This window comes from Mixophyes fleayi, chromosome 5 (genome assembly GCF_038048845.1).
Source record: "Mixophyes fleayi isolate aMixFle1 chromosome 5, aMixFle1.hap1, whole genome shotgun sequence".
NCBI classification, from domain to species: Eukaryota; Metazoa; Chordata; class Amphibia; order Anura; family Limnodynastidae; genus Mixophyes; species Mixophyes fleayi.
The window spans coordinates 2867987-2892899 of NC_134406.1; the positions used below are offsets into that span (position 1 = coordinate 2867987).

A 24913-nucleotide genomic window follows, 5' to 3' on the forward strand; every position below is an offset into this window, starting at 1 on the left:
TAGAAAAGACCTTTCTTCCTATGGTTTAGCGACTTAATGGCAGATGAGGAATGATGGGATGATGACCAGATAAGCAGTACAGCAAATAGATGTAGGAGAAGTCAGGGGCAGTAGAGGGGATTATGAAGGAGAACATTGGTGGGATACAAGAGCTCAAGGTACTGAAGCAGAACATAGCACCGGATAATTGGTGCAGGAAGAAGACGTATGTTGGTAGAGCGGGAAGAAGTCACAGTCAATGTTTAGCATTATTTTGCGGCTCAATATTAAGGAGTGATATCAGTTACTTCTCGGCCCCGGTTCTTGTGTGGGGGCCAGTAGCATTCATGGAACGTAAAAGTTTGGTTACAGCTTCCAGAGTTGGTTTTATTGAAAATAATAAATAAAACCTCACGTTAACCTGCTGTCCCTGTGAAGTTTATCACTTACATGTTCTCTGCCTCTTCAGTGCGAATAGAACGGTCTCTCCGGCATCTTCCTGACAAGCCTAGTGCGCATGTGCCGACCGAAAGTATCGGGCATGCGCACTGAGTGCCGTTGTAGTGTGACCGCGAGTCATGTGACAGGGAGAGATCACATGATCCCACCACACATGCGCTGTCCAGCTCTGCTCTTCGGTGCTGAGCTGACAGCAGTAAAATTTTATAATTACAAAAATGTACGACAGCTCCAGCTTCAGCCGACGCACATTAATATGGGGAAAAAAGGAAATTTTTTTATATTTTCGACTAGTGATAAATAGCGTTACTGATCGGTCCCCAAACACTTTTATGGTGACTGCTCAGTAAAACGAAGACTCAAAGCAGCAGATATCACCATTATCTGCTGCGATGCAATGATCATAAATCACAATTTTGCAGTTAATCCCCAAAAACGTCAGTTTTCTGGGACTTAACAGATAATTTACGTTTGATAAATAGGCCCCTTAGGCTCCTGCCATCTTGCTCTTTCGCCCTGCGCAGGATATATCATCCACCTGGTGTGGTACAGAGGGTTAATGAACAGGACTGATGCTGTGACAGCGGATGGGGATTGGATCTTACATACATTTATACTCTCTCTGGGCATTGCCTAATGGACTCTTCTGTTACACAACAGCAATTGCCACGTCTGTCAACGTCGCCGATAGGCAACGTCCATCCCTGAACAGTCAGATATAGCGCTTAGAGCAAGTCCAGAACCAGGAGAGACAGAGACTAAATCCATGATTCTCATATTAACATCCCCAGTGGGGACAGACACTTCTCAGGCAGAAACTGTGCCATAAATCCTAAGAAACGTGGATTATTGTCCCAGAGAATGATATGGATGTAATGTCTTATTGTGTCTGCTCTGTTTGTTACTAGAAGAATTTGGCTTTTCGGTTTGCTCAAAATATAGTTCCCCTTCAGAGATGACTGTAACATCGGAGTCCAGAAATAGTCGCAGTCCTGTCTCCCCGGCTCCGGGAGAAGAGTCTTTAATCAACTTCCTTTGTGCAAGAATTAAACTGCAGTTATATTGTTCTATATAAAAGCGCCGTAAAGTCCCAGAACGGCTCCTGCATTCCTGAGATATAACCGACATAAGAAAATATGGGGACTTGTAAACCGCCCGTCTGCTGCCAACAGGAGCGCACGTCCCGTCTCCGTCCTTCCCGCCATCAATCTCTCCTGACACCAGAAATCCTTTGTTCCCAAGAGACTTCCAGGGCAGAGAGGATAAAACACACTGAACCTGTCCACAAATACGCTGAAATTTCATTGTGACATTTAGAACCAGCCTGTTATTAAATTGCTATAGGACTGAAAGAGAACAAGAGTCCCCGCAGTGGACTGACAGCACTAATGTATGTGGACAATCAGCCGTATTACAGGCTGTCAGCTGCTAGCGCCAGGAATGCAGGACACGGCAACAGGGGATCACATAGAAGTCACATGACATACAGCCTACATGTGCAGCATTAGCCGTGCTGGATCTGCCAGTATAACATTACCCCTGACAACATGACAGTGTTCCTTTATTATAAAACTGTACTTCTGGAAAACCGATCAAAAGGAGGCGTCACCTTCTTACAACTTTAGCTTAGTTGTTTGTGCGCCTTCCTGCACCTTTTTCAAACTCAATAATGATCTTTTCTTTGCATCCTTCTGTGACTTTCACCAAGACCTAATTACCACCCTTGCCCTTAGACACCACACAAAGCTGCTCTGTCTATATAACTGATTCCAGTGCGCAGAACAGAGCTGTGTCGGATCCAAGTGCTCCAAATAAACAAGTCTTCCTGGTAGACATAAAGAAAAACTCAGGGGTTATCTTTGGATTTAATCAAACTCGTAGGTAGGGAAGTGTAATCGAGAATTTTAAAATCGTTTGCAGGTGAAACTCCAAACGTCTTTCATGGCAAACTTTACATTTAAAATGGAGTGTAAGCTCACAAATATATTTTCTAACACAGGAGAATGAATATACTGGACATGGTTGTATGTTACCCCTCTGTGTGTCTATTCCCTGTCATAGTTTCTATCATTTCCAGGTCTAGCCACACCCCCAGTGATGTCACCTATCCATTGTCATTAGGCCTATAGTATTGAGCGGGATTATTACACATTAGATTGGCAGGTGAGCGAGTATAGGAAAAGAATACCAATAATGGCACCTCTCCTGCATGGTGAGCTCTAGCACCATCCTACCAGCTGGGTGAAGTCCTACAAGAAAAATATTTTGATACATTCTGTAATAATGAAACTGTCTGTAATGCACAAATACAAAGAGGAAAATAACAGAGTCAGGGCCCCTTTAAGACAAATCTTCTGCAGACGAGATGAGAATTAGACATAAACATGTTTTTCCACACGGATAACATTTGCTTTGTAAATCCTGCAGGAAGGATCCCAGATTCCGGTGCTTTATACTGTAATATTCCATCCAGACTCTGAGCCAGGTGTGCTCCGCGCACGAAGGACCCCGGGGACCGCCAGTAATAGGATTAGATCCTGCATATGTAAACAGGGACATTTCTCTCTGTCTCAGGGACGGTGTCTGGCTCTCTCCACAGAGCTCTCACACACTCAGCCTTGTTATTCTCACATTAATCTACCTAATAAACTGAATGTGTTTTTCTCCGGCCCCTGCAACAGACCCTCCGACCGACGTCCTGCTGAGCTGGTGGAAGTGTGACGTTAACTGAACCTAACGGTGCCCAAGGACGCCTCCGCCTCAGCCACAATGTCTGATCAAAACAACTCTGCACCACGGAACGACACCAGTGTATGGGCCCCATTGCCACAATATGGGTTGGAAAGTTTGAAAAATTAGGAGGGTGGGAGTGGAATATCCACCGTTCTCACTTCACGGGGAGATTCAATTTCCCACGTTGTTCTTTGGCGGGGTGAGCATTACTACGTTAATGGATGTGCATTAATACCATTAGTATCGTAATTTCAAAGCAGATTTCTGCTCACAGCTCCCTGAGTCGCGAGCAGATATCCGTGTTAAAATTATCGTATTAACAGTAATGATGAAAATCTCCCTTTAAATGTCAGAGAATACTGTCCATGGAAGACGTACGTGGGTGATGAAGAGTATATAAATAATCTATTATTTTATATCTAATTTTATAATTGAGGCAGAGGTTGGTCTGAACAAAACCCTCCTCCCCCTACTGGAAACATTTGGTTTGTAGAAGTCTGTTCAGTTGGTCAGTTATTAGCTATATGACGGCTGTGAGCAGTTCCTGTGGAAAGGTAAACTCTGTCCACAAGAAAGGTTTTTGATCTCATGTAACAAGGGACGTGAAGCACTAACTGGCTGTTTGTCTACCTGGGAGGACACAAATGTCCGAACTGCTGGAATGGAATGGCGGTTTATATAAGAGGCCTGGAGAGGCCATTTACATAAGAACCTGGCTAGCAGGAAAAATGTTATAATGGAGTTTTGAATGGAATGAATGAAAGGTAAGTGAGTCTGAAAACATATTTCAATGTGTTTTTGAATGGAAGATGGTTGATTAATGTTGTAATGGAGTTTTGTTATTTGAGTGGAATTGTCGGAGCTCAGATAAAATGGAGTAAGTGAAGTTTTGTTCATGGAAAAATTTGTGGTTTTCTCAAAGGTTATTCTTGGACGGCTAATGGAAATTGCAAATATTGTGTAATAGAAGTGTATGGAAATAGTTTGTTTTATGCGGTTTAGTGTAAATGTATATTAAATGTATGGAAATGGTTGTGTGTAGTTTGTTTGTTAGATAGAATGGTGGCGTTGGAAAAGTATTTCATGGGAAAGTGAAGAAACCGTGTAGATGGTATTGGAAAGTCTGCTATGCTGCTGTTGAAAAGTGTGGCGGAAATTAGGCTTTAGGTGCATAGCAAGTGATTGGATTGTTCAGGAAGTGGTCAGATTGTTCAATATAACATTTTTTTAGACTGTTGGTTTAAAGGGTAGCAAGGTGAAATACAATGTGTTTATAGCAGGCCTGTCCAACCTGCGGCCCTCCAGATGTTGTGAAATTACAAGTCCCAGCATGCCCTTCCAGCTATCAACAGGTTGTCTACTGGGCAAAGCATGCTGGGGCTTGTAGTTTCACAACACCTGGAGGGCCGCAGGTTGGACAGGCCTGGTTTAGAGCATGCTGAGTTCAGACATTAGAGAAAAATGGATCTAGAAGCTCCATGCTTGTAAAATGGCTGCTATCTAGAAACGCTCATGTGAAGGGAATGTGGATAATGAATAATGGCTGTTGGACTTTGACTGAGATAACTGAAATGAAATGATAGAGGGATAAATGTGGTAGAGTATGTGAGAATATTTGGAAGGTTATAATGTATGCTTGAGTGTGTGTCTCTCTCTCTCCCCCACAGGTCTCCCCCTCCTCCCCCTACACATACACAATGCATTCACACACCTGGAACAATAGGTAAAGCTTGACTCACATACATACACTTACACAGACACAATGACTTGTATATTTATATAAACAGGCAATAAATGTAATGTATTGCACCAAAATCTATACTTTGTGTAAAATATTGTTACGCTGTTTACTGTTTTATAATATATACATACGTTTTACAATTAGAATGTTAATAATACAACGCATTTTAAATTAAACTATATTTTGTGAGTAGTTTTTATTGAAGATATGAGCATAAGCTATTATCTGAATATTGGTCCTGTGGAGGATTTAAGGGAAAATAAGAATTATATTTCTCAGGTTAAATCAAAAGTACATTTGCGAGGAGTTGGTTGCATAATTAACTGTATTAAATGGTCATTCATACATTTGCCAGATTATTAAGGAGGTTAAAACACCAGACACCCTAGAAATCCTTTTACAGTGGGGCATTTTATTTTATAATCTTGTTAAAGTAAATGGAGAGGGGCTTTAAGACGATATTCAAAATGTCAATGAGCATTAGATACCCTCCAATAGAACAAGCCCCCATCACCCTGTCCAAACATAACCTCACATGTCAAAGGAGTAAAATTTTTATATATATATATATATATATATATATATATATATATATATATATATATATATATATATATATATATACATATATAATGTGTATGTGTGTGTATTGGGGTACGGGGCTTTATTATCAGCGCTGTGGAATTCTTGTGCTGAAAGAGAAATATATCGCACCAGATGGACCTAATTCCTCCTAAATAATCAGTATTTCTCTAGTAGAGGATTAATATCCATCAACCCGTCAAAATTCATTACAGGAGTGTATCCACAACACAGCAATTTCGCTGTGTAGAGGAGGGGAAAGCTACTATTATATTAAACCTCACTCGGTTTTTTGACATATGAGATTTCCCAACTATTTATATTGGTAGGATCCGGTTGTCAATACAGACAACATTGATCCATAACTGTCTGTTTACAGTGGAAAAACAAGTTGACAGAAATACCAGTTCGTACAAGAGTCTACGGCGCATCTAGCAGGGTTTATCTGATAGTTTTAACAGTTATATTTTGGTTTCTCGTACTATATCCACTTTTTATTACTTCACTAAATGTTGTTTAAGACATACAGATAAATCTTATTTTAATGCATACCAATAAAGTTTATTTTATATTTTAATCTTTGGTCCTCGAGTGCCCCGGGATAAATAACTCCCCCCCCCCCCCTAATAGGAATTCTTGTGCTGCCTTATAAATAAAAGATAATAATAATAATAACAACAACGTCGGTCCTTTAACTCTTTCATTGTTGTGCCGCTTATCGCCTTAGTCACATACTACAACAAGAGTGATGGAGGAGAAACCCGCCACGCATTTTACTCGCCCAGAACCACACAGACCCCACATTCAGCAGTATGTGGAACCTGACTTGGCTCTGACCATACAGACAAACACAGTCCAAACTATGTGCCCTTGTGGACTCCCAACCAACTATCCTGCAATGTCTGCTGTTGGACACATTGGCATCACACCGCATGGAGAAACGACTCGAGGAGGAGGCCAAACACTTTCAGTCTAGAAATCAGCAGTGTAATTAACAGCAGTTACCATGTACAAGTTAATGTTTCCTGGACGGACGTCTTAATGATGTGAGGAAATATAGCCATGTACTTAGTGAAGTGGGGTCTAGTTAAGAAGTGTATTGTCTCCTGGTCTCCAGCCAAAAGCTCTGACATCGGGTCTTCTGTTCTCAGGAACACAGAGTATCGAGCTGCTGGCTCTGTGCCCGCTATGGGCACTTAGCTGCGATTGCCTTTCACGCCCAGCAATCCGATGCTTTTATTTAGTTACGTGTCCGTGAAGGACGCTGCGATCTCCGACTGACTGAGAGCTTGGCCTAGCACTAATATATATAATAAATATAGGGTTCCATTACGTTTTGGTAGAAGTACAGCTGTTGAAAGCAGAAAGGAGCCCTTGAAAGTATATTAAAATCTTTGATATAAAAATTTTGTATTCAGTTTTTAGATTCGTGAATGTAGAGTGAGGCTGGGTCTGTGCTCTATAAAACACTTTATTCATTCTTGCAAAAATAAGCAAATACAGTACAACATCTTCAATAACAGTTCAATTCATTATCCTCGGATGAGCCAAAACTCAGTTTTCTCCGGAGAACGGCTACGTATGATATTTATGAAAGGGTTAACGGTGGAGAAATCAGAGCATGGCCCTATATACCGGTGCTTCCCTCTGTTCTAATATACCTCTGTGGGGATGGCGGTATTAGGCAATTTATCGAGCTGCGAATGGAAATGTTTTTCGAAGCAGAGTAACGCCATCTCGGGCCGACGCTGCTCTCCTATAACATGGGATCCAGCTGAAGCCTCTCGCTGGATCCCCGTGCACCTGCCTACTCCCGAAGCACCGATAAAATACTTTGTTTTCTTAATAAACATAGCAGTAGGTCAACTAACCTCGCGGGCCACAAGAAAATGGCCGCCGCTCATAAGCAGGGACAGCTGCGGCTATTCATTTAATATACATCAGTGACCTCCATCACTTGTCATATCGCTGCTATTGGTGCTAGGAGCGTCTGCAGTAACCTGAAAGCGAATTCTGCTGCGATACAAAAAGCTGCTGTGCGGGGGACAGAAATAAGGAGCGTACCCATCACTTCCTGTTAGAGACATGTAAGAATGTTAAGTGAAGCCATTAAGCTGAGGGCACTTAAAAGTATTGGTTTATGAGTTTCAGGCACTTACCCTATCGGGGTTAAAGTTTTCTGGTATCCAGCCAATAGAATCCATGGGGAGTGGCATAGTCTCTTCATATTACTTCCCATGGAATGCTGGGTCTTTTCTTCCCGCGCTTTCTCGGATGCCTTCCCTCCCACCCAGCTAGATGTGGTATGGTTATTGTTTAACAATCTTTTATTACAGAGGAGGTGCAGTGGGTAGGAGAGCGATGCAGTCAGCCACTAATCACAACGGTTCTTATGTTATTTGGTCGCACGTCACTGCCCCATTCGAAGTAACATCTCTCTTGGTCCTTCCGTGTGGAGGATCCCTTGGCGTGTTTTGCGTGGCCATCAATGCCGAGTCCAGGAGGGAGCAGTCACGCTGACGCCTGTTTTAGCACCGGCCAATGTTAAGGAATTATTCCTTGGTTTAGTTTTAATGCCTTCTTGGCATTGCACTATTTGGTTAAATGATTGGTTGTTAGCTGACTGCGTTTTACTCTCGCCACCACCATGCAGAATTTTCAATTAATTTGTTATTAATAAAACTGCGACCTTTTGCCAAAAGTTAATACGTGTCCGTGTGTTTATTTGGTTTATTAAAGTTACACTTATAGAATATGATGGTTGGTAAGGTGCGTGAAGGAAAATACATTAACCATATGCATTTTATGGTGACCGCTGCCTTCTGTACCGGATCCTGAGCGGTCTGCTTGCTGCAATACTAGGTGTGGGTGCTGGAGCTGGACAGCGGTCTGCTTGCTGCAATACTAGGTGTGGGTGCTGGAGCTGGACAGCGGTCTGCTTGCTGCAATACTAGGTGTGGGTGCTGGAGCTGGACAGCGGTCTGCTTGCTGCAATACTAGGTGTAGGTGCTGGAGCCGGACAGCGGTCTGCTTGCTGCAATACTAGGTGTAGGTGCTGGAGCTGGACAGCGGTCTGCTTGCTGCAATACTAGGTGTGGGTGCTGGAGCCGGACAGCGGTCTGCTTGCTGCAATACTAGGTGTAGGTGCTGGAGCTGGACAGCGGTCTGCTTGCTGCAATACTAGGTCTGGGTGCTGGAGCCGGACAGCGGTCTGCTTGCTGCAATACTAGGTGTGGGTGCTGGAGCTGGACAGCGGTCTGCTTGCTGCAATACTAGGTGTGGGTGCTGGAGCTGGACAGCGGTCTGCTTGCTGCAATACTAGGTGTGGGTGCTGGAGCTGGACAGCGGTCTGCTTGCTGCAATACTAGGTGTGGGTGCTGGAGCTGGACAGCGGTCTGCTTGCTGCAATACTAGGTGTGGGTGCTGGAGCTGGACAGCGGTCTGCTTGCTGCAATACTAGGTCTGGGTGCTGGAGCCGGACAGCGGTCTGCTTGCTGCAATACTAGGTGTGGGTGCTGGAGCTGGACAGCGGTCTGCTTGCTGCAATACTAGGTGTGGGTGCTGGAGCTGGACAGCGGTCTGCTTGCTGCAATACTAGGTGTGGGTGCTGGAGCTGGACAGCGGTCTGCTTGCTGCAATACTAGGTGTAGGTGCTGGAGCTGGACAGCGGTCTGCTTGCTGCAATACTAGGTGTGGGTGCTGGAGCTGGACACCTCCTTTACTTGCCATTTGCTGCTGTCCATATACTCATCGCCTGGACAGGATTTTCAGTGCTCTTTGGAGCCTGTTTGATTCAGCTGTGTTTAGTTTCTACAACCTTGACTGAGCCTGGAACTAACAGTCATGCTCTACCCTCCAGTGAGCACCACTTTATTTTATGGAACGGTGTGTGAGATTATTCATGCTGATGTTTGTCAGTATAATATGATGGTCAGCTACGTCTCTATATGGATGTATCCGGACTCCCAGGATCGTCTGGTCGTTTCACATATATTTTCCACCTGTTGGTACTAGACACATTTCTGGGTTTCACTAAATACATCTATGAGTGAAGCTAGACCAGGCCCTGGATTGATTTATAGCTCATTTTAATGGGGTGGATAAACCACAGGTGGGTGGGGTGGAAAATGAAATACGGGGCAGTAAATTAATAAATTATTTACATGGAAGACGAAGGGTGGGAAATGAATTACAGGGAGAGGGGAGATTTTTACTCAGTCCCACTACTCCGCACAGACAGGACTTTGTCCCAACAGCAGGGACAGTTGGGAGGTATACCCTCCAATGTACTGCGCTGGATATACAAGCCAAACGTAGCATTACAAGGGAGCAAGGAGCGGAATGGAAGAGGATTACTGCTTGATAAGTGCTAGTCCCGCCTCTTCAATGCGCTGACCACACCCCCTCAAGATTCAAACGTTTGGAAACAACCCTCTAGAACTCCTGCGTTTGTCCCCGACACTGCAGGAACGTGCCGAAGTCACCCTTACATGTGCAAGGCACATCCTCCTTTGGGTGTGTGGTGCGGTCATATCTCTTCATCCAACAGATCAAAGAGACAAAGTGTATCACTGATAAGATACGAATTGGGAGTAAGCTGGGAAGAAACCATCTTCATTTCCACATTACATGAATGCCCCAGGCATGAGGGAGGAGCTTACATGAAATACATTATTGTCATGTGGAATATTAATTACAGTATCATTTTAATAAAGAGTTTATCACCACTACAATCTACAACAGTTACTGAGAACCAGAAGACATCGATAAGACGACTCTCCCTGGTAAACGAGACTGATGCTAGATACATTGTATCACCAGATGAGTTTATTAGCAGCGGTCAGTCTTGTGTCTGGATGGCGTGAGATTGTAATAAACCATCCGTTATTTGTGAACAAGTAATCTCACAGTTCAGCGAGTGCAGATGGAGTTACTTCTCCACACGACATGAAGCCAGGATCGGCGCCAAACATTATCAGCCGCCCACGGACGCCTGTTTGTTGTGGGTGTCACCTCCACAAATACCCGGCACCAAATGCTACATATTCTGCACCGATTCATCACCGGCAGAGAGAGGAATAACCACAGAGTCTTGTCCTTTGTAAACGCAGCGTATTCTGAACGTTACTGGTCACTAACATAAGAGGGAGACAGACTCCGGTCAGTGGGTTATAGGGTCATATTTATCAAAGGGCGATAAGTGGGTTTGAATGCGTAGTGCTCACTGGAGAATCCGGTCAATCACAGTGCAGAGAACGTCAAGAAGTCAATCAGTGAGGATCACGAGAAGGAGCTTACAACCATCGGACCCTAGTCCAGCATCGTCGGCTCTCCGGCTGTGACGAGTTGTAGCCCAGACAACTGGACACTAATTTATCTTATATTACACCCCAACCACAACACAGTAACGACCCAAAAGTTTTGTCGATCCGTGCAAAGAACGAGATTTTATTTTAGGGAGCGAGATAACTGAATAGATATAGAGGGGGGAAGAGTGCGCAGTTTTAGGGGCGTTAAATTGCTTGGACATAGGGTACGCCGCCACATCCACTCGCCAATAACACTTTCATTGTGAGACCAGAGCCCAACGTTATAAAACCAAGATACAGACAATAAATAGTTTGTGTTCTTGTTTAATATAAATCTGAAATGTGCATCTTCAAAGTTTGCACCGTGCCCGGTTCTCTCCCTGTAGTAACCGCAGCTCAGCGTATGAACGATGAAAACTGTTTTCCCTCCAGCGAGAGCACAGATAACGTTGGGACATGGGGAGGCAGAGAGTGCACTCACACGGTTAATGTGTCTGTCGCCCCCTTAACGGAGACTTGGATTCATTGCCAAACCTCTCAGGCTTTTCATTACATTTCCATTTTGTATTCCAAGAACGTCTCCGTTGTGCGTCTGCTGACTGCAGCAGGTTTGGTTTTCTTTACCGGTTTGGTTTTTTCCACCTTTCAGGAGCTGTATGTAACCCTTTATATCCCAGCAGAAAGTGACGGGGGGTATACAGACCTCTGGCAGGGAGAGTACATTAGACAGACACTAGGCACACTCTGGCTGCCGGAGAGAGCCACTTATTAGATTGTACACCATTTAGATTGTAAGCTCTGTGGAACAGAAATCACTGTCAAATGATAAAAACAAAACCCTGCTTGCTGTGTGTAATAAATCATAGAGGTATTTGCCTCTTAGTGGGATCCAGGTTAGTACATCAGCCACTATGAATAGAAGATTTAAGAGGAATAATCTCAGTCACACAGTTCTATTTTCACTGCAATTAGCAGAACGTCGGCAACACTTAATGTTATGTCACGTCCTGAGACAAAGTAGGAGCATCAGATATCTGCTATGGAGCTCAGTGGTCACTAACAGACTTCATCTGTCGGTCACACCATCCGTTCCTTGCAAAAGGAGAATATTATATTTACATTATCACGTATCAAACCTCACCATGCATTTAAATATCCCAATACAGAGACACTAATAAGGATAAAAGGAAAATGCGAAAAGCTTCAGTAAACCCTCCAGAAACAAATTGTGCTTCATGTTAAACACTCTTTTCTCCCCTCTCCAAACACTGCTCCGAACGAGCCCATCTACTCTGCTTTCTGCACAGACCTCATACAGTACATGAGGGTAACAAAGGTGTTTTGTGCTTCAACATTGAATTTTCAGATACAAGATAATGCTTTTGTCTTACAAAACGGATTTTGTAAGAAAAAAAATTCAGCAACACAAAATCAACTGTATTGCACATAAATTGCTTAAATGGTACCACACTGCCAAGTAAGGGGATAGGAACTGATTGATTACAAGATCTTTTCATGCACACAGTTATTTTTGCAAAACAATATCTATTTTGGATCTTACAATACTGATGTTATGAGGAAACATTACGACACACAATCTATTATGTAACAACAAAAATATAATTTTCTGATACAAATTTTGTGTTACAAAATGAAAACATCCAAATACACCCAGGATCACTTGTGTAGACAAAATGACTGATTGACAAACAGCACTTCATACTAGTGTAGCCGCCGTTATCACAACCGACCTTGTGGTCTTAAAACCCCTCGCACTAGCAGACGTGCGCGAACAGTCTCTGCGTTTTCCGCAATGACATCACTACAGTACAAACTCTTACATTATCGGTGGCATCAACAAAAACAATTGAAGCTCATGAGATCACACTGATCTAGATTTACAATTTTTGGTTTCCTCCAAAATACTTTAGATGTCACCCACAAAATTAAACAAATGACAACAAATTAGTGGAGTTGTAACTAAACGTGGCTGAAATATTCTAACATACTTCCAGTCTAATCCATCAAGGTGCCCAAACTCACAAACCGACATCTACTGATTTCAAGAACAAAACTACAACACATATCTTTCCCAATCTGAACTATACACACGTTTTATTCTCAGCTGGACTGATTCATAAAGTCACATACTGAACCGGATATACACAAGGAGCGGAGGTGAAGATACGTCTGGTGATGAATACGGGTCTAGGTCGGCTCTGCTCTAACAGACACTGCAGGATACATATAATACATGTGTGGAATATAAAGTCACTAAAGAATTGACAGAAAACAAAACAACTACACAATGTTCCATATTAATAAGATGGTCAATTATGACAAAATATTATAAAATAAAAGTGTTTTCTTTCTTTTTCCATGAAATACATTTATTAAGCTGTTATTGTCTACAGTACATAAAATACATTGTTACAGTATCTCCTGATTGTAGACACATGTTCTAGCTGTATACACAGCCGTCATCACTAGTAATCAGCACTTACACCTGACCTGTAGCTGTATACACAGCCGTCATCACTAGTAATCAGCACTTACACCCGACCTGTAGCTGGTGCAAGTGATACGGCAGCAAAACACGTACCTGAGAGATGCCCAAAGCTTGGATCAGACGCTGCCGCGTGCGCCGGAGATTGGCACCTCCTTACTGTACATTGGCTACGGGCATACGCCCAGCTCCCTCTCTGACACTGTAGTCTGTAGTAAGCGTCCTTTGGACTTGCAGATGAATTGGATGTTGCTGTGTCCTGTGCGGTCTGATCCGGATCTGGGCACACTCAGAGTATTTGTGCAGATTATACAGACAATATCACCGTTTAGGTCCCTTAATGAATCAGGCCCAGTTGGACCTCAGTTTGCACCAATGATGCCCACAAATGTACGCAGAGTTGTACGTGTCCGGCACCTGCACCTCCTGGAACTGGACAGGTGACGTGAGGGAGGGAAGAGATGTTCCATCGTAGGTAAAGTACAGAAAGGGCGCAGAGGCTGACCAGCACGGAGGCGCACACACCTGTCTGGAGCCATAACTCTGGCACCTGCTAGAGGGCAGGTGCACGTGCTGATGACAGACACAAGTGCCGTCCCCTTCTGATTGGTTGGTGGAAAATTTACCACTGAAGCTGACATATACCTTGCTCATTGATCGTACATATATTATAGCGTCGGCATATTTAATACATTGTTTATTTTTCTACTTTTGTTCGTAAAAAAGATGGAACATTATAACTGCTGTATTATATCAGGTCTAATCGGGAATGTGTATTTCACTATAAAAACAAATGTTTTCAAACTTTTCTTGTGAATGTGACCTGGTTGTGGGTATATGTATGCTGGGCGTAAGCCTGACGCATACACCTCAGGTGCAGAGCTGGGCGAGAAGCCTCTGACTCAGCAGACGTAAGTATGTTTACGGACTGTGCTTTTTTTCTTTAACGGAAATTAGGTCCAACATAATTCCAACACATCATCAGCCCCTAAATTACCTGAGATATAAAATCAAACATAAGGCAGAGAGAGTAACTGAGGGAGGCGGCACACAGAGGGCAGAGAGAGAGTAACTGAGGGATGCGGCACACAGAGGGCAGAGAGAGAGTAACTGAGGGAGGCGGCACACAGAGGGCAGAGAGAGAGTAACTGAGGGAGGCGGCACACAGAGGGCAGAGAGAGAGTAACTGAGGGAGGCGGCACACAGAGGGCAGAGAGAGAGTAACTGAGGGAGGCGGCACACAGAGGGCAGAGAGAGAGTAACTGAGGGAGGCGGCACACAGAGGGCAGAGAGAGAGTCACTGAGGGAGGCGGCACACAGAGGGCAGAGAGAGAGTCACTGAGGGAGGCGGCACACAGAGGGCAGAGAGAGAGTCACTGAGGGAGGCGGCACACAGAGGGCAGAGAGAGAGTCACTGAGGGAGGCGGCACACAGAGGGCAGAGAGAGAGTCACTGAGGGAGGCGGCACACAGAGGGCAGAGAGAGAGTAACTGAGGGAGGCGGCACACAGAGGGCAGAGAGAGAGTAACTGAGGGAGGCGGCACACAGAGGGCAGAGAGAGAGTAACTGAGGGAGGCGGCACACAGAGGGCAGAGAGAGAGTAACTGAGGGAGGCGGCACACAGAGGGCAGAGAGAGAGTAACTGAGGGAGGCGGCACACAGAGGGCAGAGAGAGAGTAACTGAGGGAGGCGGCACACAGAGGGCAGAGAGAGAGTAACTGAGGGAGGCGGCACACAGAGGGCAGAGAGAGAGTAACTGAGGGAGGCGGCACACAGAGGGCAGAGAGAGAGTAACTGACGGAGGCGGCACACAGAGGGCAGAGAGAGAGTAACTGAGGGAGGCGGCACACAGAGGGCAGAGAGAGAGTAACTGAGGGAGGCGGCACACAGAGGGCAGAGAGAGAGTAACTGAGGGAGGCGGCACACAGAGGGCAGAGACAGTCGGTAACACTAGACTACACAGATGGTGAGAGATCAGAAGAGGATAGACAGAATTTTGTATCATCCGCATAGAGATGATCCAAAGGAGCTTATTTGGGAATGTTACTAGTAACTTTTCTTTGAAGCAATCTTACTTTAAGCAGACAGTTTTTGGGGTTTTCTCTTGTTAGTGTCTCCCCTCATCTCAGATCAGAACATATAGGATAATTCTGCCTTCACACAACTGTCTTCCGTTAAATCTAATGAGGCCCAAACACAAGATACCAGATACTGTTATACAGTTTTATGTCTGTCTGAACCCCTCCCCATTCCAATCCCCATTTTGTGTTACCTTATATGCAGGTGTTAGCTATAAAGATATAAACTAGATGATGAACAATTAGGGGAGGGTCTAGTCAATACACGCCACACTTGTCGTGACAAACCCCACCCCCAACCAGGCCTTGGATGGCCAATGTCAATATCTTCCGAATAGTCAAGGAGGGTAGGTCACGACACTGTTATAAGACGGAACTTGTCTGTAATCAGCTGAATATATTTTCCAACCCAACACACCGGAGTTTAAAAACCAAACTGGCGATTTAACAAAACCACAAGTTGATACATTTACCCCTAGATCTCAAAAACACATTCCATATCATTTACTAAACGAAGATTTTGCGCAACAGCGGCTGTGGCGTTGTGACAGGATGGACCGCCTATGCCACCCTGTCTGTTGTTGCCGGGAACCGACTGGGCTTACTTTGCCACCATTCCCTATCGCTATCCCAAATTCGCCCTCTTGCCGCAGTAGGAGGGACTTACAATGCTGTCACCACTTAACTCATTTATGGCGCTCAGAACCACGTTCCTTCTGGTTAACTATCACTGCTAGTGTACTCCTGTGCTGGTAACTCCGGACCTCTTACTATGGATCCGGGTTGCTGTGGATGGATCCCCCCTGGCCTATCACACTGACCAGGGCTGCAGGGTAGCGGGCAGAGTGGTGGTACTGGAGAGCTGGGTCCAAACCTCAGACAGCCGGAGAACAAATTAGACTTAGGTTCTAGTCTGCAGGTCACAGGATTACGCAATATTGAAGATGTTTTCAAGCAGTTCTTGAAGAAAGATGTTTATTTGCTCTCACACTGGTTAAAGATCCCATTGATCAGGTCAGTTGAAATCAAAAGAATACATTTCAGTGTACAAGTGCATTTTATACAGATTTGGACACAGGCTATTTTTAGAATCAGGATGTAACCCTGTTTACCAAAACATGGATTTACATGCATTGCAAAGACACTAATATTTATACTTAGCTATGAAATTCTTAAAAACCTTGCTGTGATTTCCTGGATCTTATTTGAGAGGCAGGAGTTCCCACTAGCAAGTCAAAAGGTCTGACTGGCATGAATACTTCAGACAGTCGCTGAATACACATTCCCACAGAACTAAAAAAAAAAAAAAAAAAAAAACTTCCCCACATTACAATACACTAAAGGCTTGGTAAACAAAGGCTCATTGTATCAGATGTATATATCAGACATAATGCATTTCCTCTAGCGAGGCTAAACAGAAAAAACATTTTTCTACCCTGGTCTCAGAAATAACGATTTCCTATCTCAAAATATACACAATATCAAAAATAAGTGCACATGCAATTATATAAATAAGCGCCCTGTGCTATGTCCTTTAAATAAATTTATACTAAAAGTTATTTATCAGTGATCCAGTCACAGGCGTGTAACACACAGACGTCCAGATTCAAACTTAAATCCCAGCCAGACCGCAACAGAGCATAGAGACCAGGGGGTAAATGTATCAAGCTGAGAGTTTTCCAGGCGGGTTTGAAAAACCAATCAGATTCTAGTTATCATTTATTTAGTACATTCTACAAAATGATCACTAGAATCTGATTGGTTGCTATAGGCAACATCTCCACTTTTCAAACCCACTGGAAAACTCTCAGCTTGATACATTTACCCCCAGATGTACATTGTAACACCTCACTGAGATATTACGGGTCAACGCGATTCTTGTGGATGTGACTCCTACTTTCATACACAGAATTTCCGCCCCAACAGCAATAATAAATTTGGATGAATCACCTCAGTACCAGGAACAGCCGGCAGCATCTACCTAGTCAGAGCACACATCACAGTGTTACCCAATATATTTAATATATGTGCCCGCTGAGCTGACAGTCAGTAACAGGTTGACATGCCAAGAGGTTCCGCAGCACCCACCGTTGTATCCGAGAGGCCGATGGCATGAAGGATGTTACAGTGGAGACACCTTGGCATGCAGTGCATAGATTGGAGGTACAGCCGGTAGAGTGCCGTGGGGTAATAATCTGCCTTGGGGGGCAGATGTGGGAACTGTACAAGACAATAATATCACACACTTACCACTAACACACACAAATCTAACCTGTCATCACACACAAACACATTACAGGAGAAATATAAACAAACCAGATCATCCATTTCTAAAGTGTCCCGGCCCCAAAACAGCCAGGTGTAACCAGACACAGGGGGAAGGAAGAACCCAGCACTGATAGACCCAATATATTAAGGGGAAAGGCGAAGCATATCAATCTAGCTGTTCATAGAAGCTGAAATGTACTGATGTCTGTGTATTAAGAGGAAAGGAGAGGTTCAAGATTACATATATATATATATACCTAACAGAGAAGGGATGACAGGTGTGTATATAGGGTGAGGAGGGGGTGACAGGTGTGTATATAGGGTGAGGAGGGGGTGACAGGTGTGTATATAGGATGATGTACAGGGTGACAGGTGTGTGTGTGTGTATAGGGTGAGGAGGGGGTGACAGGTGTATATAGGATGAGGAGGGGTGACAGGTGTATATAGGATGAGGAGGGGTGACAGGTGTATATAGGATGAGGAGGGGGTGACAGGTGTATATAGGGTGAGGAGGGGGTGACAGGTGTATATAGGATGAGGAGGGGGTGACAGGTGTATATAGGATGAGGAGGGGGGACAGGTGTGTATAAAGGGTGAGGAGAGGGTGACAGGTGTGTATATAGGATGAGGAGGGGGGGCAGGTGTGTATATAGGATGAGGAGGGGGTGACAGGTGTGTATATAGGATGAGGAGAGGGTGACAGGTGTATATAGGATGAGGAGGGGGTGGTGACAGGTGTGTGTATATAGGATGAGGAGGGGGGGACAGGTGTATATAGGATGAGGAGGGGGGGACAGGTGTATATAGGATGAGGAGGGGGTGACAGGTGTATATAGGATGAGGAGGGGGTGACAGGTGTATATAGGATTAGGAGGGGATGACAGGTGTATATAGTATGAGGAGGGGGTGACAGGTGTATATAGGATGAGGAGGGGTGACAGGTGTATATAGGATGAGGAGGGGTGACAGGTGTATATAGGATGAGGAGGGGGTGACAGGTGTATATAGGATGAGGAGGGGGTGACAGGTGTATATATAGGATTAGGAGGGGGTGACAGGTGTATATATAGGATTAGGAGGGGGTGACAGGCGTGTATATAGGATGAGGAGGGGGTGACAGGCGTGTATATAGGATGAGGAGGGGGTGACAGGCGTGTATATAGAATGAGGAGGGGGTGACAGGCGTGTATATAGGATTAGGAGGGGGTGACAGGTGTGTATATAGGATGAGGAGGGGGTGACAGGTGTATATAGGATGAGGAGGGGTGACAGGTGTATATAGGATGAGGAGGGGGTGACAGGTGTATATAGGATGAGGAGGGGGTGACAGGTGTATATAGGATGAGGAGGGGGTGACAGGTGTATATAGGATGAGGAGGGGGTGACAGGTGTATATAGGATGAGGAGGGGGTGACAGGTGTATATATAGGATGAGGAGGGGGTGACAGGTGTATATAGGATGAGGAGGGGGTGACAGGTGTATATAGGATTAGGAGGGGGTGACAGGTGTATATAGGATTAGGAGGGGGTGACAGGTGTATATAGGATGAGGAGGGGGTGACAGGTGTATATAGGATGAGGAGGGGGTGACAGGTGTATATAGGATGAGGAGGGGGTGACAGGTGTATATATAGGATGAGGAGGGGGTGACAGGTGTATATAGGATGAGGAGGGGGTGACAGGTGTGTATATAGGGTGAGGAGGGGGTGACAGTTGTATATAGGATATGGAGGGGGTGACAGGTGTATATAGGATGAGGAGGGGGTGACAGGTGTATATAGGGTGAGGAGGGGGTGACAGGTGTATATAGGGTGAGGAGGGGGTGACAGGTGTATATAGGGTGAGGAGGGGGTGACAGGTGTATATAGGGTGAGGAGGGGGTGACAGGTGTATATAGGGTGTGGAGGGGGTGACAGGTGTGTATATAGGGTGAGGAGGGGGTGACAGGTGTATATAGGGTGAGGAGGGGGTGACAGGTGTATATAGGATGAGGAGGGGGTGACAGGTGTATATAGGATGAGGAGGGGGTGACAGGTGTATATAGGATGAGGAGGGGGTGACAGGTGTATATAGGGTGAGGAGGGGGTGACAGGTGTATATAGGGTGAGGAGGGGGTGACAGGTGTATATAGGGTGTGGAGGGGGTGACAGGTGTGTATATAGGGTGAGGAGGGGGTGACAGGTGTATATAGGGTGAGGAGGGGGTGACAGGTGTATATAGGATGAGGAGGGGGTGACAGGTGTATATAGGGTGAGGAGGGGGTGACAGGTGTATATAGGGTGAGGAGGGGGTGACAGGTGTATATAGGGTGAGGAGGGGGTGACAGGTGTATATAGGGTGAGGAGGGGGTGACAGGTGTATATAGGGTGAGGAGGGGGTGACAGGTGTGTATAGGATGAGGAGGGGGTGACAGGTGTGTATAGGATGAGGAGGGGGTGACAGGTGTATATAGGATGAGGAGGGGGTGACAGGTGTATATAGGGTGAGGAGGGGGTGACAGGTGTGTATAGGATGAGGAGGGGGTGACAGGTGTATATAGGGTGAGGAGGGGGTGACAGGTGTATATAGGGTGAGGAGGGGGTGACAGGTGTATATATAGGATGAGGAGGGGGTGACAGGTGTATATATAGGATGAGGAGGGGGTGACAGGTGTATATAGGGTGAGGAGGGGGTGACAGGTGTATATAGGATGAGGAGGGGGTGACAGGTGTATATATAGGATGAGGAGGGGGTGACAGGTGTATATAGGATGAGGAGGGGGTGACAGGTGTATATAGGATGAGGAGGGGGTGACAGGTGTATATAGGATGAGGAGGGGGTGACAGGTGTATATAGGATGAGGAGAAGGTGACAGGTGTATATAGGATGAGGAGGGGGTGACAGGTGTATATAGGATGAGGAGGGGGTGACAGGTGTATATAGGGTGAGGAGGGGGTGACAGGTGTATATAGGATGAGGAGGGGGTGACAGGTGTATATAGGGTGAGGAGGGGGTGACAGGTGTATATAGGGTGAGGAGGGGGTGACAGGTGTATATAGGATGAGGAGGGGGTGACAGGTGTATATAGGATGAGGAGGGGGTGACAGGTGTATATAGGATGAGGAGGGGGTGACAGGTGTATATAGGATGAGGAGAAGGTGACAGGTGTATATAGGATGAGGAGGGGGTGACAGGTGTATATAGGATGAGGAGAAGGTGACAGGTGTATATAGGGTGAGGAGGGGGTGACAGGTGTGTATATAGGGTGAGGAGGGGGTGACAGGTGTATATAGGGTGAGGAGGGGGTGACAGGTGTATATAGGATGAGGAGGGGGTGACAGGTGTATATAGGGTGAGGAGGGGGTGACAGGTGTATATAGGGTGAGGAGGGGGTGACAGGTGTATATAGGGTGAGGAGGGGGTGACAGGTGTATATAGGATGAGGAGGGGGTGACAGGTGTATATAGGGTGAGGAAGGGGTGACAGGTGTATATAGGGTGAGGAGGGGGTGACAGGTGTATATAGGATGAGGAGGGGGTGACAGGTGTATATAGGGTGAGGAGGGGGTGAGGAGGGGTGACAGGTGTATATAGGGTGAGGAAGGGGTGACAGGTGTATATAGGGTGAGGAGGGGGTGACAGGTGTGTATAATGTATCACAGATGAGGTGCAGGATGTACATATATATAGATATATAGATATATATCAGACAAGGGGTTAGTAGTATCAGAGCGGAGGAAGATAATATAATAATTGAAGTACTCACCGGGGAGAAGCTGTCGGTGGGATCTCTCATGCTGGGTGCAGTCCCTCAGTAGTCCTCACACTCACACTCACACTCAGGAGCCTCAGTCTGGCTGCTCCTCTCTCACTGCTGCCCCCTCCATCCCCGGGCTGAGAGCTCTGGAGATCCCGCACTGACACCTCGGTGCCGGCAGCGCTCAGCCCGCAGCCCCTCCCGTGATTGGAGACAGCAGATGACATCAACCGATCCCCGTCCAACCGGAACCTTCCGGTGTGATGTCAGCGCTCAGTAACCCCCTGACTGCCGGCTCTGCAGCACATCGCACTCTGCAGTGCTTAACCCCCCACTGCCCGGCTCACTGCACTCTGTCCTGTAATATCCCGATCACTGCACTCTGTCCTGTAATATCCCGATCACTGCACTCTGTCCTGTAATATCCCGATCACTGCACTCTGTCCTGTAATATCCCGATCACTGCACTCTGTCCTGTAATATCCCGATCACTGCACTCTGTCCTGTAATATCCCGATCACTGCACTCTGTCCTGTAATATCCCGATCACTGCACTCTGTCCTGTAATATCCCGATCACTGCACTCTGTGTGTCCTGTAATATCCCGATCACTGCACTCTGTCCTGTAATATCCCGATCACTGCACTCTGTCCTGTAATATCCCGATCACTGCACTCTGTGTGTCCTGTAATATCCCGATCACTGCACTCTGTGTCCTGTTATATCCCGATCACTGCACTCTGTCCTGTAATATCCCGATCACTGCACTCTGTCCTGTAATATCCCGATCACTGCACTCTGTCCTGTAATATCCCGATCACTGCACTCTGTGTCCTGTAATATCCCGATCACTGCACTCTGTCCTGTAATATCCCGATCACTGCACTCTGTGTCCTGTAATATCCCGATCACTGCACTCTGTCCTGTAATATCCCGATCACTGCACTCTGTCCTGTAATATCCCGATCACTGCACTCTGTCCTGTAATATCCCGATCACTGCACTCTGTCCTGTAATATCCCGATCACTGCACTCTGTGTCCTGTAATACACCGGGGCTGCACTCTCTATTCCACTATCCCGATCGCTGCACTTTCTCTCTTGCACTGCCCTGGTCACTGTATTCTCTGTATCCCCCGGTGTTCTGATCTCTGCCCCTTCCGAAGTCTCATCATTATAATGTCTTTACATGACTTCAATGTCGGGATCGCTGCATTCTGTCAATCGCTGTAGTGTAATTCCTAAACTTCTTATTCTGTTATATTTGTATATTTTCAGTGTTCAGCTCACTGCACTCTCTAATGCCTCCAGTGTCCTGATCACTGGAATGACCCCCAGTGCCCAATTCCAATCAACAGACCTCACTACATATCTTCTGCAGACAGGACTGAGCCCCTCAGACACAGCAGAGAGGGCTCATTGGTGTAAGAGAGCTCATTGTAGTAGCTGGCGCATGTTTGGTGTAAGAGAACTCATTGTAGTAGCTGGTGCATGTTTGGTGTAAGAGAACTCATTGTAGTAGCTGGTGCATGTTTGGTGTAAGTGAACTCATTGTAGTAGCTGGTGCATGTTTGGTGTAAGTGAACTCATTGTAGTAGCTGGCGCATGTTTGGTGTAAGTGAACTCATTGTAGTAGCTGGCGCATGTTTGGTGTAAGGGAACTCATTGTAGTAGCTGGCGAATATTTGGTGTAAGAGAACTCATTGTAGTAGCTGGCGCGTGTTTGGTGTAAGAGAACTCATTGTAGTAGCTGGCGCATGTTTGGTGTAAGAGAACTCATTGTAGTAGCTGGCGCATGTTTGGTGTAAGAGAACTCATTGTAGTAGCTGGCGTATGTTCGGTGTAAGAGAACTCGTAGTAGCTGGCGCATGTTTGGTGTAAAAGAGCTCATTGTAGTAGCTGGCACATGTTTGGTGTAATATAACTCATTGTAGTAGCTGGCGAATGTTTGGTGTAAGATAACTCATTGTAGTAGCTGGCGCATGTTTAGTGTAAAAGAACTCATTGTAGTAGCTGGCGTATGTTCGGTGTAAGATAACTCATTGTATTAGCTGGCACATGTTTGGTGTAAGTGAACTCATTGTAGTAACTGGCGCGTGTTTTGTGTAAGAGGACTCATTGTAGTAGCTGGCGTATGTTCGGTGTAAGTGAACTCATTGTAGTAGCTGGCGTATGTTCGGTGTAAGTGAACTCATTGTAGTAGCTGGCGCATGTTTGGTGTAAGAGAACTCATTGTAGTAGCTGGCGTATGTTCGGTGTAAGAGAACTCGTAGTAGCTGGCGCATGTTTGGTGTTCGAGAGCCCATTGTATTAGCTGGCGCATGTTTGGTGTAAGATAACTCATTGTATTAGCTGGCACATGTTTGGTGTAAGATAACTCATTGTAGTAGCTGGCGCATGTTTGGTGTAAGTGAACTCATTGTAGTAGCTGGCGCGTGTTTTGTGTAAGAGGACTCATTGTAGTAGCTGGCGTATGTTCGGTGTAAGTGAACTCATTGTAGTAGCTGGCGTATGTTCGGTGTAAGTGAAACTCATTGTAGTAGCTGGCGCATGTTTGGTGTAAGAGAACTCATTGTAGTAGCTGGCGTATGTTCGGTGTAAGAGAACTCGTAGTAGCTGGCGCATGTTTGGTGTTCGAGAGCCCATTGTATTAGCTGGCACATGTTTGGTGTAAGATAACTCATTGTAGTAGCTGGCACATGTTTGGTGTAAGATAACTCATTGTAGTAGCTGGCGGCATGTTTGGTGTAAGTGTACTCATTGTAGTAGCTGGCGCGTGTTTTGTGTAAGAGGACTCATTGTAGTAGCTGGCGTATGTTCGGTGTAAGTGAACTCATTGTAGTAGCTGGCGTATGTTCGGTGTAAGTGAACTCATTGTAGTAGCTGGCGCATGTTTGGTGTAAGAGAACTCATTGTAGTAGCTGGCGTATGTTCGGTGTAAGAGAACTCGTAGTAGCTGGCGCATGTTTGGTGTTCGAGAGCCCATTGTATTAGCTGGCACATGTTTGGTGTAAGATAACTCATTGTAGTAGCTGGCACATGTTTGGTGTAAGATAACTCATTGTAGTAGCTGGCGCATGTTTGGTGTAAGTGAACTCATTGTAGTAGCTGGCGCATGTTTGGTGTAAGAGAACTCATTGTAGTAGCTGGCGCGTGTTTGGTGTAAGAGAGCTCATTGTAGTAGCTGGCGTATGTTTGGTGTAAGATAACTCATTGTAGTAGCTGGCGCATGTTTGGTGTAAGTGAACTCATTGTAGTAGCTGGCGCGTGTTTGGTGTAAGAGAACTCATTGTAGTAGCTGGCGAATGTTTGGTGTAAGACAACTCATTGTAGTAGCCCAGCGCATGTTTGGTGTAAGAGAGCTCATTGTAGTAGCTGGCGTATGTTTGGTGTAAGAGAAACTCATTGTAGTAGCTGGCGAATGTTTGGTGTAAGACAACTCATTGTAGTAGCTGGCGCGTGTTTGGTGTAAGAGAACTCAGTGTAGTAGCTGGCGAATGTTTGGTGTAAGACAACTCATTGTA

General features: G+C 45.5%; 1 protein-coding gene across 3 annotated transcripts in view; it reads right to left on the reverse strand.

Moving 5' to 3' along the window:
* Nucleotides 1–21788, reverse strand: part of LRRC24 (leucine rich repeat containing 24) — an 88587-nt gene extending 66799 nt beyond the window's left edge. For 2 of the 3 annotated variants that reach the window (XM_075211592.1, XM_075211593.1), the window contains exon 1: nucleotides 21400–21787. Coding sequence is in view for 1 of the 3 variants with exons in the window: in XM_075211591.1 (XP_075067692.1) it covers nucleotides 17476–17501 (26 nt within the window). In the remaining 2 variants the exon portion in view is untranslated. Of the gene's footprint in view, nucleotides 1–17475; nucleotides 17608–21399 lie in introns of all 3 variants that reach the window. The other variant, XM_075211591.1, reaches the window with a different exon arrangement.
* Nucleotides 21789–24913: the final 3125 nt, after the last annotated feature.